Raw genomic sequence first — 15,733 nt, 5'->3', positions numbered from 1 at the left:
GTATAGGAACAAAATATATATAGACGACTAAGTTGTGGGTCACAAAGTTCGCAGTCCCAACTATTACAGATCATCATTGACGTCTTGCACAATAAAACTCTTGGTTACAAGTACAAGATATTGGTAAACGCAGGACACAATATTGGGATTTATTTTCACTTTCAATCGGCGCCGACTCTTTGTTAAACTACTAGAAATGGAGAACTTTACTAGGAAAGGAAACGGGTCAGACAATTAAGAGAGCACAGTTTTTCAGAGCATCGCTGTATTTTTTGCAGCTTTGAACATTTTTCTTTCCTTCACTGCATCTCTGGGTAATGCCCTGATCCTGTTAGTTCTTCACAAAGTGTCTTCCGTTCATCCTCCAACAAAACCACTGTTTCGATGTCTGGCAGTCACTGATCTTTGCGTCGGTCTTATTGTGCAACCCATTTATGTCATCAGTTTCCCTTGACGTATACGCCGCTGCGATTACTATAAACCCGAGCATTGCGCACTACGTTAAAGAAATACACCGTGCTTTAAGTTTCGCTTTGTGTGGAGTATCTGTCTTCACGTCGACCGCCATAAGTGTGGACAGATTCCTTGCCTTAAAAATAGGTGTAAGATACAGACAATTGGTAAGTTTAAGGCGCGTTCGTACAGCTATAACATGTTTTTGGCTTACTGGTATTTCGGTTGGCCTTTTGAGTTGTTTTTGGAGCGTTCCCATTTCCTTCATGGCATTTATTATTGTCATTGCACTTTCTTTGGTCATTTCTGTCTTCTTTTACACGAAGATATATCTTAGACTACAACAACATCAAACTCAAGTTGAACATGTTCATCAATGACAACCCAACAGACAAGGCAATCATTTAATCATAACCCAGTACAAGAAGACTGTCTACAGCATAGCATGGGTGCAGCTCGCCGTGGTTGTGTGTTATGTTCCGTTTATTATTTGTAATATAATCATAATGTTTAAAGGATCGAGGGGTGTGAGTGTAGATATCTTTTGGGCATCTGCAGGGACTCTCGTTTACTTAAACTCGTCTCTAAACCCAATTCTTTACTGCTGGAAGATAACAGAAGTCAGACAAGCAGTAAAAGACACAGTTAAACATCTCTGTTGTTCGTCGAGTTAAGGTATGCATTACAGGCTGATGTCTAGAACGTAAAATAGCAAGTTTAACCGATAATTCATTCCTTGATATCATTATAAAAAATGGACGATGCAACTCTAACAAGTCGATTAGAAGTTTTGTTGTATGGCACTGTTTTTACCAGTAGCCGTTGAAAATTTCATAAAAATAATTTGTTGCAACATTAATTTTTTTTAAATAGAAGAAAGATCCTGTTTCATATATTTACATTCATTTATTTACCTTTTTTTATTTGTAAGTTTAAAGTCAAACTTCAACGCATCTGCTTGCAAAATATAACCCAATTGTAAATAAGTGATGTAGACCGTAACACTTTCTGTATTATTTTGGATGGTTTTCTCCATGAAAGCCCCTTAAAATAATTAGTATGTGGCGAGCATATTGTGGCATAAAATACACATTGTAATTAGCCTGAATATATTAAAGCGGAAACATAATTAGAAGTGATTACAAACACGTTGACTGACATAAAAATACGAATAAAATCATGTTTTAAATCATGCGATCAAATATCCGTGTTTAAAGGGGATTTCGTTAAAGTTGCTTCATGTGTTTTCTTAGCCAACCCTCCTTATGTTAGATACAAAAATAAAAAAAAAAACTGGATTAGAGTCGACGAGATTGGAAAGAGAAGCTCCTCGCTCCCTCACATTTCCTAGTATCTGAACACCTGTAACAAGTTGTCTTCCCTGTGTCTAGTTTATCTTGTAAACTGAACCGAGGAGCTAAGAAGTCATACGAATGCTACTATGGTTCTGGAATTACTCAAGAACAAGTGTTTCTCCGTTCATTGGTTATCAGTTTTAAGTCATGGCAAACAGAAAATATTCGCATCTCCCGATTTTATTTTTAACGTGCCCAACCACCATCGCCAGATCAAGATTCCATACTTTTTCTGTCTTTTGGCGTTAGTGCGCAGTTGAAATCCCCTCCAATTATCAAGTTGCAATCTGAAAATCCACTTGATAAAACTTGATTTGTTGTGAAATGTCATTCGGAGCGTATACATTGGCAAGGACAAGGTCTCGATTATCTAGTTTGATTTCCAGAATTATTGGTCTTCCGTTTTTTGTACGAGACTCATACTACCATAAAACTAGAATTGTTAACCGCAAAAATCTTTTATGGTATCATAGATAACGACCGCCTTTGTAATTTAACTAATCACCTCCTACTAATTGCGAAATACTATATAAATATATATTGTTGCAGTATTAATGAAGAACCTTTGTCTTTTAGTACTTATCTAACAATAGTGATAAGTAATGCCGAAATCGAAAAACAAATATCAACAAGGACTAATTCAAATGAACGTTATTATAATAAATGGAAACCTTTAATTGACAAGAAGTTTGTAACCTAGTGCTGTATATTACTTTTCTTTGTACTTTGTAAGATATAAGGGATATAAGCAAGCCATAGTAGTGAATGTAACTGTATTCTTCTTTGTATTTGTATTTCTTCGTTGTATTCTAGTGTATTGTAAGTATTATTTGTACGTATTGTAAGGGTAATATAGATATTGTCAATAATAATAATAAAAAATCTCTAGCTCAAGATTAGTAAAAACCTTCAAAATGCATATCAATGTATGGAAGTTTTCCCCAAGATGTCTAAAATATGAGTGGTTACCCAAAATGTTCTCTCTGAATTCCAACAGCCCTTGCTAAGATATCCTTTTCCCACAGATAATCCATGCAAAGAAAGCCTTCGTACCCGAGTTTTTGGTCTAATCCGAGATGCGCAGAACGTATGCGTAGTAACAAAGGGAACCACTGTCACATACAGTGGTCCACTAAGTAAGAGATGAAAACCGAGAGCGGAGGTATTAAGCCAAATTCATGAATTGGCTTAATACCGACGTTCTCGGTTTTCATCCGACTTATTTTATGACTTTTCCCTCATGAGGGAAGATCTGTTGTTCCAGAAACAGCTTTTGAGAAACAATATGTTTGAAAACATTAAAGTTTGGAAAAACAACGTTGCCTTGTGGAACAAGTTTTTTAGTACTAGTATGTAATGTGCGTCACTAGGGTATTGAAACAACGACATAATTATTTTGCAGTCAAAAACACATTTGCATTGGAGAGTAACAATTTAATAACAACATTCCGTTGTGCAACATCTTTTTCTGTACTAATATGCGTGAAATATGGGACTTAGCTTTCTGTTTTCTTGGTTCTTTTTTTTGTTTTTATTGTTTGGTAATTTGTTTTGGGTGTTGTTTACCAGGGCTCGATATCACAGATTTAAAAAGCTAAGTAATGTTTGTGACAATAGATAATTGAGTTGTGTGTTGTTGTGGGTGTTACAATGATATACGAGAGCAGAAGCGATGAAGAGGTTTTGGTGACTCAAAATTGCTTCTCCCAAGAAATCTTAGAAGCCAAATCATACACAGATTTTATTCCTGATGAAATAGAAGATATTGTCAAGTTTGAGACAGGAAATTTTTGAGCAGAAGATTTGAATGAAAAAGTGGTGGAGCAAAACGTGCAGCAGAAACTGATTGAACCGTGCGAAGCTTGAAGAGTCCGTAGAAAGGACGTAGGTAAGCGTGTGCTTAAGATTCAAGCGAATTTTAGAGAGGTTTTCGAACTGCTCTCCTCAAATGACAGGTCAAATTAAATTCAAATTCGATTTCAAGTTTTCCAACCTTGTTATTAACATAATACAGTGATGCACGTGAATCAGCCGCTGAGATAAAAACCGCTCAAAACGGCATTTGGAAGCTTTGAGAAGCCATTTAAACACAGTAAAACACACCGGGTGAGCTTTTTCAGACTTTATCGTAATGTTTGTAGGTTTTCGAGGAAATATTGCGGTCTAATTTTCGATCGAATTTTAACGCCATACAAACTCTTAGGCCTGCAGCAAACAACGAATCTAAGTCGCCTCGAATTTATTAAAAATAGGTTCGACAAAGAGTCGACTTAAAAATTCCAGCGTGGGAGAAAACGTCAAACCTACGTCAATCCTAATTCACAAGCTGTACTTCATTAAAACATGGGAATAAGCACTTGTCCCCGTGTTATTCACTGGATGCTCGACTAGTTACTGCTAGGACTTGCCAGCGAAATGCCGAAATACAGTGCTCGTCAGGCCTTTCTTTGGCAATTAATTGCGAAAAATAGAAAGAAAAGACTCAAACACTGAGCACTTATTGCAAATTGGCAATTCGCATCTCAAACATTTATATTTAACCTTCATTTCCACTAGATTAAAACCTCAGTGGAATTAAGTCAGTCTGTGGCTTTTATAGACAGTCGAACCTCCGTAAGCGACCACTCAAACTGTAAATCCTAGCACAGGCAGCCCAAGTTCGCGTCACAAGAGAGTGTGTAATAATTAATCACTAGTGGAACGATGACCTTTGAGTGTAAGCGGTGTTTGGGTTACAGGCAGCCGTTGAGAATTTCAACGCGTTATAAGAGTTTGTGCGGGGAATAAAATCTTAGCGTTACCGAAGCTTAAATGATACGAAATTTTAACTTTCATTCAATTAAATAAAAAAAAAAAAAAACTGATGTGCCTCTGGTGTATTCCCGTGCGTTTGGGGGATATTTTACCTTCTCTGGAATTTTTTGAAATCACTGTCATTCCTCCTCCACCGTGCACCTCCATGTCTCTTTAAGCATCCCCTCCGCGGGCCTTTTCATGGCTTCTGGAGCACAAGTGAGGGCGTTCAGTGGGATCTATTCTTTCTTCATTCGTAACAAATGGGTCGGGAACGCTGAAAAAAAATATAAAGTTACACAACGTGAAGGAAATGTGTTTTTCGTGTTTAGGGGAATTGAGCAAGTAATTAATTTCTTCCATCGATCTCTGTCCCACACAACAATGGATGCCTCAGCCCAAGATATTAAACCCAGATTCTTCTCCACCGTGCACCTCCATCTTTCAGCGTCCCCTCTTTTTCTTGTCTTCCGGAGCACAAGTGATAGCGTTCTGTGGGATCTCATCTTTCTTCATTCGTACCAAATGGCCAATCCATCGCCAGTACAGTGCCTGTTTATCGCTGGAGTGCTGATGATGTCCGTCTTATTGCTTTCGCGTTCTTCGATACTCGCCTTCATCGGCCAATATATCCTGAAGATTCTCCTAAGGCATTTTTGTCAGAAAGTGTCAAGCTAGTCATGCTTCCATCCGGCTTTTGTCACGGGCCAAGTCTTGGAACCATATATGGCCAGTCACCAACCACGTTAGATTTGAAAATTGCCGCACGTACCTACCTTGGTTTGCACCCCTGCTCAAATGTGATTTAAAGGGTGATAAAATCGAAAGGAAATGGCATTTGTGAGTGGAAAGTTATAGAACGTAGGCACGGGTTGTGAAATATTCTCACGTTTCTGCATTCCTCCACCCCGAAAAAAGTTGTTCACAACTTAAAAATAAAAATTACTAATTACATTCTTTAATTCAAAGTGATACCTTTTTTTTTTTCGGAGGCAAACGCGTAATTTGAACACAGATCACCAAAGCGTAATATAAGAGTTTTTATGGCGTTAAAATTCGATCGAAAATTAAACAACAATATTCCTTCAAAACCCACAAAAATTACAATAAATTCTCAAAAAGCTTACCTGGTGTATTTTGCTGTGTTTTCATGGCTCCTGAGAGTTTCCATACGCCGTTTTGAGCGGTTGCTCTCTCAGCGACTGGTCTACGTACAGCACTGTACTATGTTAATAAAAACGTTGGAAAGCCGGGAGGGGATCTGTGTAGGTTATTGTGAGCAAAAGGTTTCACGTAAATTCTCCTGGTCAGGCAAAATTTAGTATTCGTGCCTTCATAAATAAACTTTTCCAAGAATAAGTTGCTCCGGAAGGACTGCACATCATCCGTCTTGGTATGTGGTGAGGAAGGTAACCATGTGCTTGAGTGTCAAGTGAATTTTAGCAAGGTTTTCGAAGTGCTCCTATCAGATGATGTGTCAAATTTCATTTAAATTGACGTTAAAACGTGGTGTGAACAAAGAAGTACACTACAAGCCGCAGGCGAGTAGCGTTACTGACGTTGTCAACACCTTTTGACGTCCTCTGTGCGTTATCAGAGTTTTACACATTGTTTGGATATAGGTCTGTACGAAATATTGGAAACGTTTTCGATAATCTTAATGTTGACGAATGTTGACGATTTGCGCGTGGAATGAGGGGCAAAAATTGTTTTTTATTACGTCATTTATAATCTATACAAAGAGAGCACACCTATTGGCTAATTTAAAGCTAGCAAGTGTTGTGATTGGTCAATAATCTGTCAACTTAATTATTCAAAATGGCAATTTTTCATTCGAATTCAGCGTGAAGCGAAAGTTCGGCACCAAATGCCAATAAAAATCGTCGATTTTATTAATCGGTCTAGCTTCAATCAAGTTCAGTTTACTTTTCCCAATGGTTGGCTTTAGATCCCAGGGAAACATGGACGTCTCCAATGTTGCAAGAGCTGAAAAATCCCCAAGGAAATGCATTCATGGAGAGGGAGTGTCGACGGCAATCTGGTTTGTTGATGTACTTGTGACTGGAGCCAGGACACGCTTTGGCTAGGAAATCAGGGCCGTGCTGCTGGAAGTCTGAACCGTCGAAGCAGTACCACCAGCAAGTGCGTTTAAAATTGTGTCTGTGAACTTTCCCAGCTGCGGAGCGGACGGTACCGAACTGTAATGGGCAAGGTATTGCTCGTTGCTGTGCCCCAAGACGAAGGTGATATGACCGTCAGGAATATCGGCATCTGGGCATCTGACCACAAACTGATAGCCGTGGCTCTTACGGAGTGGTTGGTGTAAATCTTTGAAAGATTGCAGCCTGTGGAAATTGACTTCATCATTTTGCCGAGGGAATTGACGCCCAGCGGCTTGGTACCGCTACGGATTCGAGATCGCGGTTGCTGGAAGAAAGCGTTTCACAGTGGGTTCAGCTTTGACACGTACTGTTTGACGGAGGCGAAGGCATCGTGGGGTTTTCCCGTGCTGTACAGCCAGGTTTCTCTACCACTTCACTGCTTATCGGTTTCGCCCCCGGGATGATTCTTGGTTGCTTCGTCGTGCGTCATCACTACGAATTCGCGTCCTTCACCGTCTTTAAAAAAAACTCGGGCAAGATTTCCGCACAGCCCCATACATTAATTATGCATACAGTCTTTGTTCAAAGGAAACAATAGGGATAACAATAGTGCGCCGTTGGGATTACTTCGCTTTGTTCCTTTTAGTTTTATATTTTCTTTCTAAGTCTATATGGACTTTGCCGAAATCTTCGAATTTTAGGGAAAAAATACGGAAAATCTAAACAAAATTTGACAATTTTAGGAATTTTTACGCATTTTAATTTGTCCTCGTTTTAAAAATGTTTAGAATTGAGTGACATGTTTTCGCATGGCCGTAAAAATAAAGGCAGATTAACCAGTGGTTTTTAATCGCGACTGTCGTAAACTATCAAAAATAAAGTATTTCTTTACCTTTCTTTTTGTTTTACGTTCTATTTTTGCTGCTGTCGTTCCTAAAATAAAGCCAGAGGTTCTCGCTAACATAGACGTGCGGGCTTCATGTGTTACGGTATCTGATATTTCGTCTTCCTCCGGCGTATCTCGTAGAGCGCGTAGAGCGCTACAATGCTTTGACAGTCCTGGTGAACTTCGTAAAGGCTGGCATCTTACAATATATGCCAATATTGCTCGTCTTTAGGGCATTCTTGCACCCAACTGGCGGACATTTCACGGACGGCACTTTTAGATTGTGTTCCTTGTACTATTCTGTTCACCGTTCGTAATCCGCAAGGATATTGGGCGACTTTAAAAGGTGATAAAAGGCTTGGAACGATGGGCGAAGGTCAGTCAAATTACAGACGTAGTAGCATGGCATTGACGTAGGGGAAGCGATGGACGAAACAGCAAAGGACGCAAAAATAATTAGGCGACGATTTGGAGCACAAGCAACAACTACACGATTTGAAGTCGGCCAAGACTCGTTAATGCTCTATAACTCACTATAACATGGTTGCATGGGCCGGGCTATGACTAGGAGAACTACACAAACCGAGACTGGCCAATCAAGGGGCGAAAATGACACATTTTCCCGTGAAAATTACAAGGCAAGTGCAACGCACAGGAAAATATTACCTCTGTATTGTTATGTAGATTTTTAAAGGCTTACAAAAAATAAAATATAGTTGTTGAGGGGTAATTTCCAACAAATCCCTCGTAGTCTAGTGGTAAAGCAGATGGACAGGGAATCCAACGCTAACAGTAAGGCTTCAGTTATATTCTAATTCGCTCACCCGCTCAACCGAATATAAAACATTTATCATGTAATAAGCAACCACTTATAGGGTGTGTCAACACGAGCCGTGTACGACCCTCTTTATTATGTCTTCAATATCAACTGAATTACAAACAGTATATTCATAAACAATATGGCGCAAAATATAAGAAAAACAAAATTGCAACTGTATAGCACTAATATAACAATCAAAGCATAAGCTAGAATAATGCAAAAGCAAAACATGACAAGCCAAGACTTGAAAAATAAACCACTTGATAAAATATAGTCATTGGGTATTTAATTTAGAGGGCGAACTGAGTGCGGTCGTATGACTCGAATGAATACAAATCGAGGCCTCAGCATATATATACCCGACGCCCCGCTAATGAAGCATTGTGACAAAGTGTCACAAACACCCAAAAATGAGGTTACGTAACCCATGATAAATACATTTATATTCTAATTCGCTCACCCGCTCAACCGAATATAAAACATTTATCATGTAATAAGCAACCACTTATAGGGTGTGTCAACACGAGCCGTGTACGAGGCGAACTAAAAGAACGGGAAATAAATTAAATACCCAATGACAAAGAAACTGACAATAAAGCAAGAATATTATCCTTTATGTAGCCATCCTTAGCTTTATCTGACTTCCAACGACCGTGTCTCTTAAACAAACGATCAGAAATCTGGGCATTTGCTGCAGCAGAGGCGCCTCCCGCTCTAAGGCTATGAAGACCATAATCTAGTTTGGAAAGGCCAACGGCCTCAAAAGCAGAAAGCACTATCTCGCGCGCCCTGGAATACGACAATGGAGCAGAGCCGCGAAAACTGTAAGATCCATAACTGCTGCGAAAAGTAAGAGGACGGAAAATATAATCTTCACTGTCTTCCAAAAATGAAGCTACTGCAAAATAACGAAGAGTTAACGTTACAGGACAAGTAGGCTTAAGAGTTTTAGCAATGACCACCCAAGCCCCATCTCTATAAATGTCCGTCTTGCTACGTTGAACAAAAATTCTCATGAAGGAATCTTCAAATAGAAAATCACACCTGCGCAATTGAACTAACTCGTTAAAGCGGAAATACCCCGCGTAACCCAAAACACACAAAATGAGCAAACGTAAATCAGACAAACTAGCGGAAGCAGAGCCATAATGTGCAACCAAGCGCTGAATAACCTCAGGCGTTACTGGTTCTTTCTTTTTGACTGGAACACTGAGAAGCCTTTTGGCAGATTCTATTAATTGAGAAACAAAAGGTGAATTACATGGGTCGGGTTGGCCCGCTAAATCATGAAACCACTTAAGCCCGTAGTGAACTTCATCAATAATACTACAAGAAACCGATTCATAAATCAGACTAAGAAAAAACAAAGAAACATAAATACTAGAAGCGGGAAAAATTTTAATCTCTTTGAACTGAGAAGCCCACTTCCTCCATGAATTGAAACCTCTTTCATATTTCTTGGCGGTGTTAGCACTTTTGCTCTTTAGCAGCACTTCAGGGAGATCCTGACTTAATGTCTTAAGGCGACTGTCTTCCACATGTTGAAAACTAGGCTGCAAAGCCCCTCTGACAAAATCTGTGAGAACAACGATAACATTGCAAAAATAAATAAATATAACTTGCAATATAAAAGTTCTGTACAACTCTGCACAAACGCCACTCGGCGACAATTGAATCAATGAAGTAGAAAACAAGCCACTCGGCAAACTAGTTTCATTCGAAACACAGTCATGAAACAAGCTAACAAAAACTCTCTGAGCTCCTAAGGATAGTCGTTGACCAGTGAGAACAAAAACACTGCAATCAGAAGCCACTCGGCATAAAGGCACCATGCCTAAGAATAAGAAACGTAACAGCTAGCGTCAAATCTGACAGCTAGAACTGCACTGTTAAACTTATGAGAGCCAATAAGCGAATCCTTATAACAGCCAAGGGCAAATATCCCCGAGGGATCTGGAAAGTAAATGGACTCAACAACGTATGGTTGATGCTGGAGTGGGCTTGCAAAAAGAAATGGCCAAAAAGCATTAGACGGCCAGTAAGGGACCACTAAAGTCCCATAGGCGCGGCATGCAAGGAGATGTTGGATAACCCTTGTGATACAATGAACCGGCGGAACGAGCCAATTATTCTCAGCTGTCCACGAAACTGAAAAAGCATCAACAGCCTCTGTGCCCGGTACACGAAACCTAGAATTAAATCTAGGGAGATGGGCATTGGATGCATTAGCAAATCTATCAACAGTATGGGGGCCCCATACTAGATCTAAATGGGCAAAAAACCACTGGGTAGTATACCAATCGTCGAAATCGATAATGTTGCTAATCTCATCAGCACAAACATTAAGCTCTCTGGGAACCCATTGAGGGACAAACTGAACATGAAAAATCCGACAGAAATCAAAAATCTCAAGCGCGATAGAATGCAATTCTGCGTTAGGACTCCCTATCTCAACTATACGAACAGCCCCTTGATTGTCAGAGTGCCATTTAACTGACTTGCCCTGAACCGAATCCTTGAACGACGTTAAAGCAAAATGTACAGCTTTAAGCTCTCTCCATGTAGAGCTCTTTTTAGCCTCACATGGACTCCACATACGATGACATACTTCCTCAGTACCAACAAGGAACGCGCCACAGGCTACGTTACTAGCGTCTGAAAAACTAAGCAAAAAAGGCGCCTGGTAAGGCACTATAGCTCTAGAATTAAGACTAACAATATTGTTTTTCCAGAAAAATATTTCTGAAAGACAATCGTTATGATGCCCGACATTGAACCGGGAATCCCATGAAGATCTGGATTCTATAACCTTGTACAAAAACCGGGTCTTAAGACGAGTCAAATTACCCAATACCGGTGACATTGACATATCGTGGCCTGCGATCGAGGCACAATCCCGAGCAGTAACATACGGGGCAGATAGAAGGAATTTCTCTATAAGGGCAATGAAATTGGAAATACGCCTGTCGATAATAGAAAACGAACCAGAAAAAAGATTCCAGTTCAGACCCAACCAGACAAGCGACTGCGTAGGCTCCCAAAGTGATTTACTGGAATTCGCAACAAACCCTGCATTACTCAACGATGTCTGAACAAAAAACGAGTGCTCTTTAGTAATTTGCATAGATTCACCCTTACCACACCCGTCATCGAGAAACACAACTATCTTAATGCCACTAAGCCTCCAAAACTTAACAAGCGGCCTGAGGCATTTGGTAAAAATGTACGGGGCCGAACTAAGCCCAAAAGGTAGAACTGTAAAACAAAAATATTTGACAGTACCAGAAAAAACCCAGGAAAAACCTAAAAATGTCTGATGATCTGGGAAAATATCAAAATGGTGATAGCCAGACTTAAGATCAAAACTGAAAAGGAAATCACCCTTGTTGACATATGATAACAAGACCCTCCAATCTTCGCACTTGAACTTTTGCTTCCAAATAGACTGGTTGACATGTCTCAAATCAAGAATAAGCCTTTTCTTGCCTGACGATTGGATTGACACAGAGAGCGGGTTAACAACATGTGGGACAAAAGGTACCTCAACAACCGAGTGATTACCAACTAATTCAGATATAGCCGACTCGACAAAAGACGCATTATCCGAAGCTGACTTATTGTTATTCAAAAACGCCCTGCAAGGGGTACTAATAAAAGGGATGCGATATCCGAACTTAATAGTATCAGTAACAAAGTTATTAGCGCCAATGGTATACCAATAATCAAGCTTAGCCTTAAGTCTGCCCTTGAGTACAGGCAATACAGAATTCTGTTCGTATTCAAATAGATTGCGATCGTAATCGAAATCGACTAATGAACTAGAATCAATCTCTCTTAAAAATTCTAAATTGGAAAGATCCATTATAACAAGATATATGAATACGTAACTTAAACGCCAAGTTCTTGGGAAAACTTTCATTTACCTCCAGCGTTTGAGGAGAAACCAGAATTCGTCTGGCTGGAACTTGAAGATCTTGGTTGAGAGTTACCACGGCACTCGGACCTCCAATGACCTTGCTGACCGCAGGCGAAACAAATATCACCAGGCTTTGCTTTGCTAACAGACGTATAGGCACGAGAAGTGGAAGCAAAGTTGAAAAGACGCTGGCCAGCAAATGAAGTGGTGGTGGCAGAAGGTTGGCTTTGCTTGACTGCGGACTTCCCTTTCTGCTGTTGACGATCTTTACGTTTGCGAAGGGCTCTCTGCTCTGCACTCCGAATACGCTTCTCGTCCTCCGATCCACTAGCCAATTCGTCAGATAGATACTCGTTAACCAAATCCCAACCAGCGGCGGATTTATCTGCCAATCTGATAAGCTTGTTGCGTTTCTTGATGTCAGAATCCAATTCTTCTAGGCAACTGCGAACGACTTCAAGTTTCCTTTTACCTAGAGCGGTGGAAGCCGATTGAACCTTCTCCGCAAGGCCAGAATTGAAGTAGAACTGCTTTTTGTTCCCTTCAAACTTGAAGGAAATTTTGGACTCTTCTTTCAGCTTCTTAGCAATAGAGTCGCTGTTGCTTAAGGAATCTTCCTGGATGTCTCTCTTTAACGCGGTCAACTTCTTGTCAAAATAATCTTTAAAGAGAGCGAACGTCGAGGCTAAATCAGTAGACTGCTCAGACGTAGAAGGCGGAGTAGAAATCTGCTGCGAAGCGTCGCCACGAGGAACCTCGACATTTGGTTCATCGACGTTTTCGGTGTCAGACATAATTTAGAGGGCGAACTGAGTGCGGTCGTATGACTCGAATGAATACAAATCGAGGCCTCAGCATATATATACCCGTCGCCCCGCTAATGAAGCATTGTGACAAAGTGTCACAAACACCCAAAAATGAGGTTACGTAACCCATGATAAATACATTTCTAGGCACGGTATGGTAGGTAGACCGAAAAAAAAAAAGAAAGAAAGAAAGAAAAAGAAAAGCGTTAGGGGGCTGGGGTAGAGAAATAAAGAAAATGGGATTGGGAAAATGGAGAGAGAAGAGGAGAAAAAGTCATGACACGACGAAACCCTCTTTTATTGACGCAGTAAGTATTATTTGCAATGTATATAAGCAAAACACATGGGAATAGCTTATTGTCTTTTAAAACAATGAAGCGCATACATAATTAATACATCAGCATGCATAATTAATGTATGGGGCTGTGCGGAAAATTTTCCAAAACTCGAAACTGGAGCGAGTCAGTTCTCTTTGACCTTCGCGCCCTCTTGTGCACCAGTAAAGGGAGATAAAAAAACACACTCTTCGCTGAAGACCAGCTGGAGTACTCTCACTGGACTGAACTCGTACGAGGTCAGCTGCCTCAATTATTGGCTTGTGTTTGACGTTTTCCTTTCCTTCTCTGCGGTTAATTCGGAGCTTAGCATCAAGCATCTTGTTACTTTTTTTTGTTACTTATTTTTGGAAATTTTTTACAACTCGACTGTTATTATTCAAGTGTCTATCAATTAAATTTCTGAATTTTGCAGCTCGTGACGTCATTCGTGCGTCTCTACTCTAATCATACACTCCTCTAGACTTTTCAAAACGGGAGTTTTACATTGTTTTTGTATAAAAAAAAAAAAATACTTTAACACGTCTGCATGTAAAATATAACCCAGTTGTAAATAAGTGATGTAGACTGTAGCACCTTCTATACTATTTTGCATGGTTTTCTCCACGAAAGCCCCTTAAAATAAATAGACTGCGGCGAGGCATATTGTGGCATGAAATACATATTGTAATTAGCTGGAATATATAAAAGCGGAAACATAATAAAAAGTGATTAAAAACAGTCACGTTGACTAATATAAAAGTACGAAATATATCATGATTAAAATCATGCGATCAGATGCGTGTTTTATCGGTTTTTCGTTAAAGTTGGTTCATGCAATTTCTTAGCTAGGTAAAACATGATATTTGCTTCACTTTGGTCACATTTCCACATAAATCAAACTTCATGTTTGCACGACATTTACAGATTTTACTCAACACTTCACACTGCAGCAAATGTGAGAAATAAATGCAAATTTAAGACAGCTTTACTTCGGAAGTAAATGTGATTAAGAACGCACATTTGCTCCAAGAAAAAATGGATTTTTGTGCATACAAAATTAAAGTTTGTGTTGGCGCAAAGAAAGAAAATAACTCATTTACTCAACATTTACTGAATTACATCCATTAGAAAATGAGACAGATTTACACATTTGAGACAACTTCACTTCTGAGCAAAGTCATGTAAAGTAAAATTATAGACGATGGAAATGGACGACAGGGCTCTAACGAGGCAATTACAACTTCTGTTGCATGGCATCTTTTTTACCAGTAGTTGTTGTTTTTTTGTTTGTAACTTTAAAGTTAAACTTCAACGCATCTGCATGCAAATATAAGGCAATTGTAAATCCGTGAGGTAGACTGTAGCACTTTGCACTATTTTGCATGGTTTCTCCTCGAAAGCTTCTTAAAATAATTAGAATGCGGCGAGGCATATTGTGTCACAAAAGACACATTAAGACATGTAATTAGCCCGGAATATATCCGGACATGTAATTAGCCGGAACATAGATGTAATTGGCGGGAACATCTTTGGACTTTGCAAGACAGCAATAAACCTTTTCAGATTAAATGGAAAGTTTTAAAGAAATGTAAACCATAGAGCAACGCTAACAAAAAATGTTACCTTTGTCTTTTTGAAAAATTCATAATCATCTGTTAAAAAGAGCTGTGTAGCCTGAACAGGCGAAACGAGCTAGCCAGTTCGTCCCCCCACAGAAAGAGATATGTACTGCAGAACTTTAGAGTAACGCGACTAAGACACGATGCATCTGTTACCTATATACTCTGCTGAATGTAACGCATCTCCATGATAACCACCCATATTTTACTGCCAGCCTGTTATTTGAAAAGTCAGCGTGACTGAACGCGCTTATTGTTGTCATTTGACAGCGGTGTTTATACTTTCTAATCACCATTTAGTCATGGCTAATCAACCGGATGAAAACACAAAAGAGTTCAGTATGAAAGAGGTAAATGTATGGAATGTCGAAAACTGCGAAAATATTTGAGAAATCGTGGCATTGCTGTCGCGAATGATACTCGTAAACCAGACTTGTTCTTGAAAGTTTACCATGCTTCTCGGCTACATTTGCCATTGTGTAGCACTAAAGAACAACGACGATGCCCAAATTGCAGCAAGAAGGAACGAAAAGCTCTTTACTCATGGAATTTCGCTTCCTTTCGCGGAAAAAATGGACAATTGGCTAAAGGGAAGCTATTATTTTCCTGACATGATGATGAGTGACATGGAAGCGTACTTGTCGAAAACGATGACATGAAATCCGC

The 15,733-nt window shown here is 39.6% G+C and overlaps 3 protein-coding genes and 1 pseudogene across 3 annotated transcripts in view; 2 read left to right on the top strand and 2 right to left on the bottom strand.

Moving 5' to 3' along the window:
* LOC146449847 (adenosine receptor A3-like) overlaps nucleotides 1-1,312 on the top strand; it is a 1,548-nt gene extending 236 nt beyond the window's left edge. The window contains exons 2-4 of the mRNA XM_085101044.1: nucleotides 240-443; nucleotides 508-677; nucleotides 873-1,312. Coding sequence (XP_084957170.1) covers nucleotides 240-443; nucleotides 508-677; nucleotides 873-1,127 — 629 coding nt within the window. The 3' untranslated portion in view covers nucleotides 1,128-1,312. The remainder of the gene's footprint in view (nucleotides 1-239; nucleotides 444-507; nucleotides 678-872) is intronic.
* LOC146449846 (melanocyte-stimulating hormone receptor-like) overlaps nucleotides 1-1,505 on the top strand; it is a 79,687-nt gene extending 78,182 nt beyond the window's left edge. The window contains exon 2 of the transcript XR_014860494.1: nucleotides 1,449-1,505. The gene's annotated coding sequence lies outside the window, so the exon portion shown is untranslated. The remainder of the gene's footprint in view (nucleotides 1-1,448) is intronic.
* Nucleotides 1,506-6,684: 5,179 nt separating this feature from the next.
* LOC146449844 (uncharacterized) lies at nucleotides 6,685-13,894 on the bottom strand (annotated as a pseudogene).
* LOC146449845 (uncharacterized) lies at nucleotides 10,903-13,188 on the bottom strand. The gene is made up of 2 exons (XM_085101048.1): nucleotides 12,333-13,188; nucleotides 10,903-11,072 (listed from the first exon to the last, which is right to left on the bottom strand). Exons 1-2 carry the CDS (start codon nucleotides 13,117-13,119, stop codon nucleotides 11,050-11,052), a joined length of 810 nt encoding a protein of 269 aa, XP_084957174.1. The 5' UTR covers nucleotides 13,120-13,188; the 3' UTR covers nucleotides 10,903-11,049.
* Nucleotides 13,895-15,733: the final 1,839 nt, after the last annotated feature.

Source organism: Pavona decussata, unplaced genomic scaffold (genome assembly GCF_977016875.1).
Source record: "Pavona decussata unplaced genomic scaffold, jaPavDecu1.1 SCAFFOLD_566, whole genome shotgun sequence".
NCBI lineage: Eukaryota > Metazoa > Cnidaria > Anthozoa > Scleractinia > Agariciidae > Pavona > Pavona decussata.
The sequence above is the reverse complement of the archived record's forward strand: the minus strand, read 5'-3'. Positions and strand labels throughout refer to the sequence as shown.

Bases quoted from the DNA above. Each gene is read 5' to 3' on its own strand.
- LOC146449845 (XM_085101048.1), bottom strand. From the start codon at position 13,119: ATGTCTGACACCGAAAACGTCGATGAACCAAATGTCGAGGTTCCTCGT. The intron at 11,073-12,332 runs GTAAATGAAAGT...TTTTTTGCTTAG, and splicing joins TTTCTCCTCAAACGCTGGAG to TTTTTCAGACGCTAGTAACG.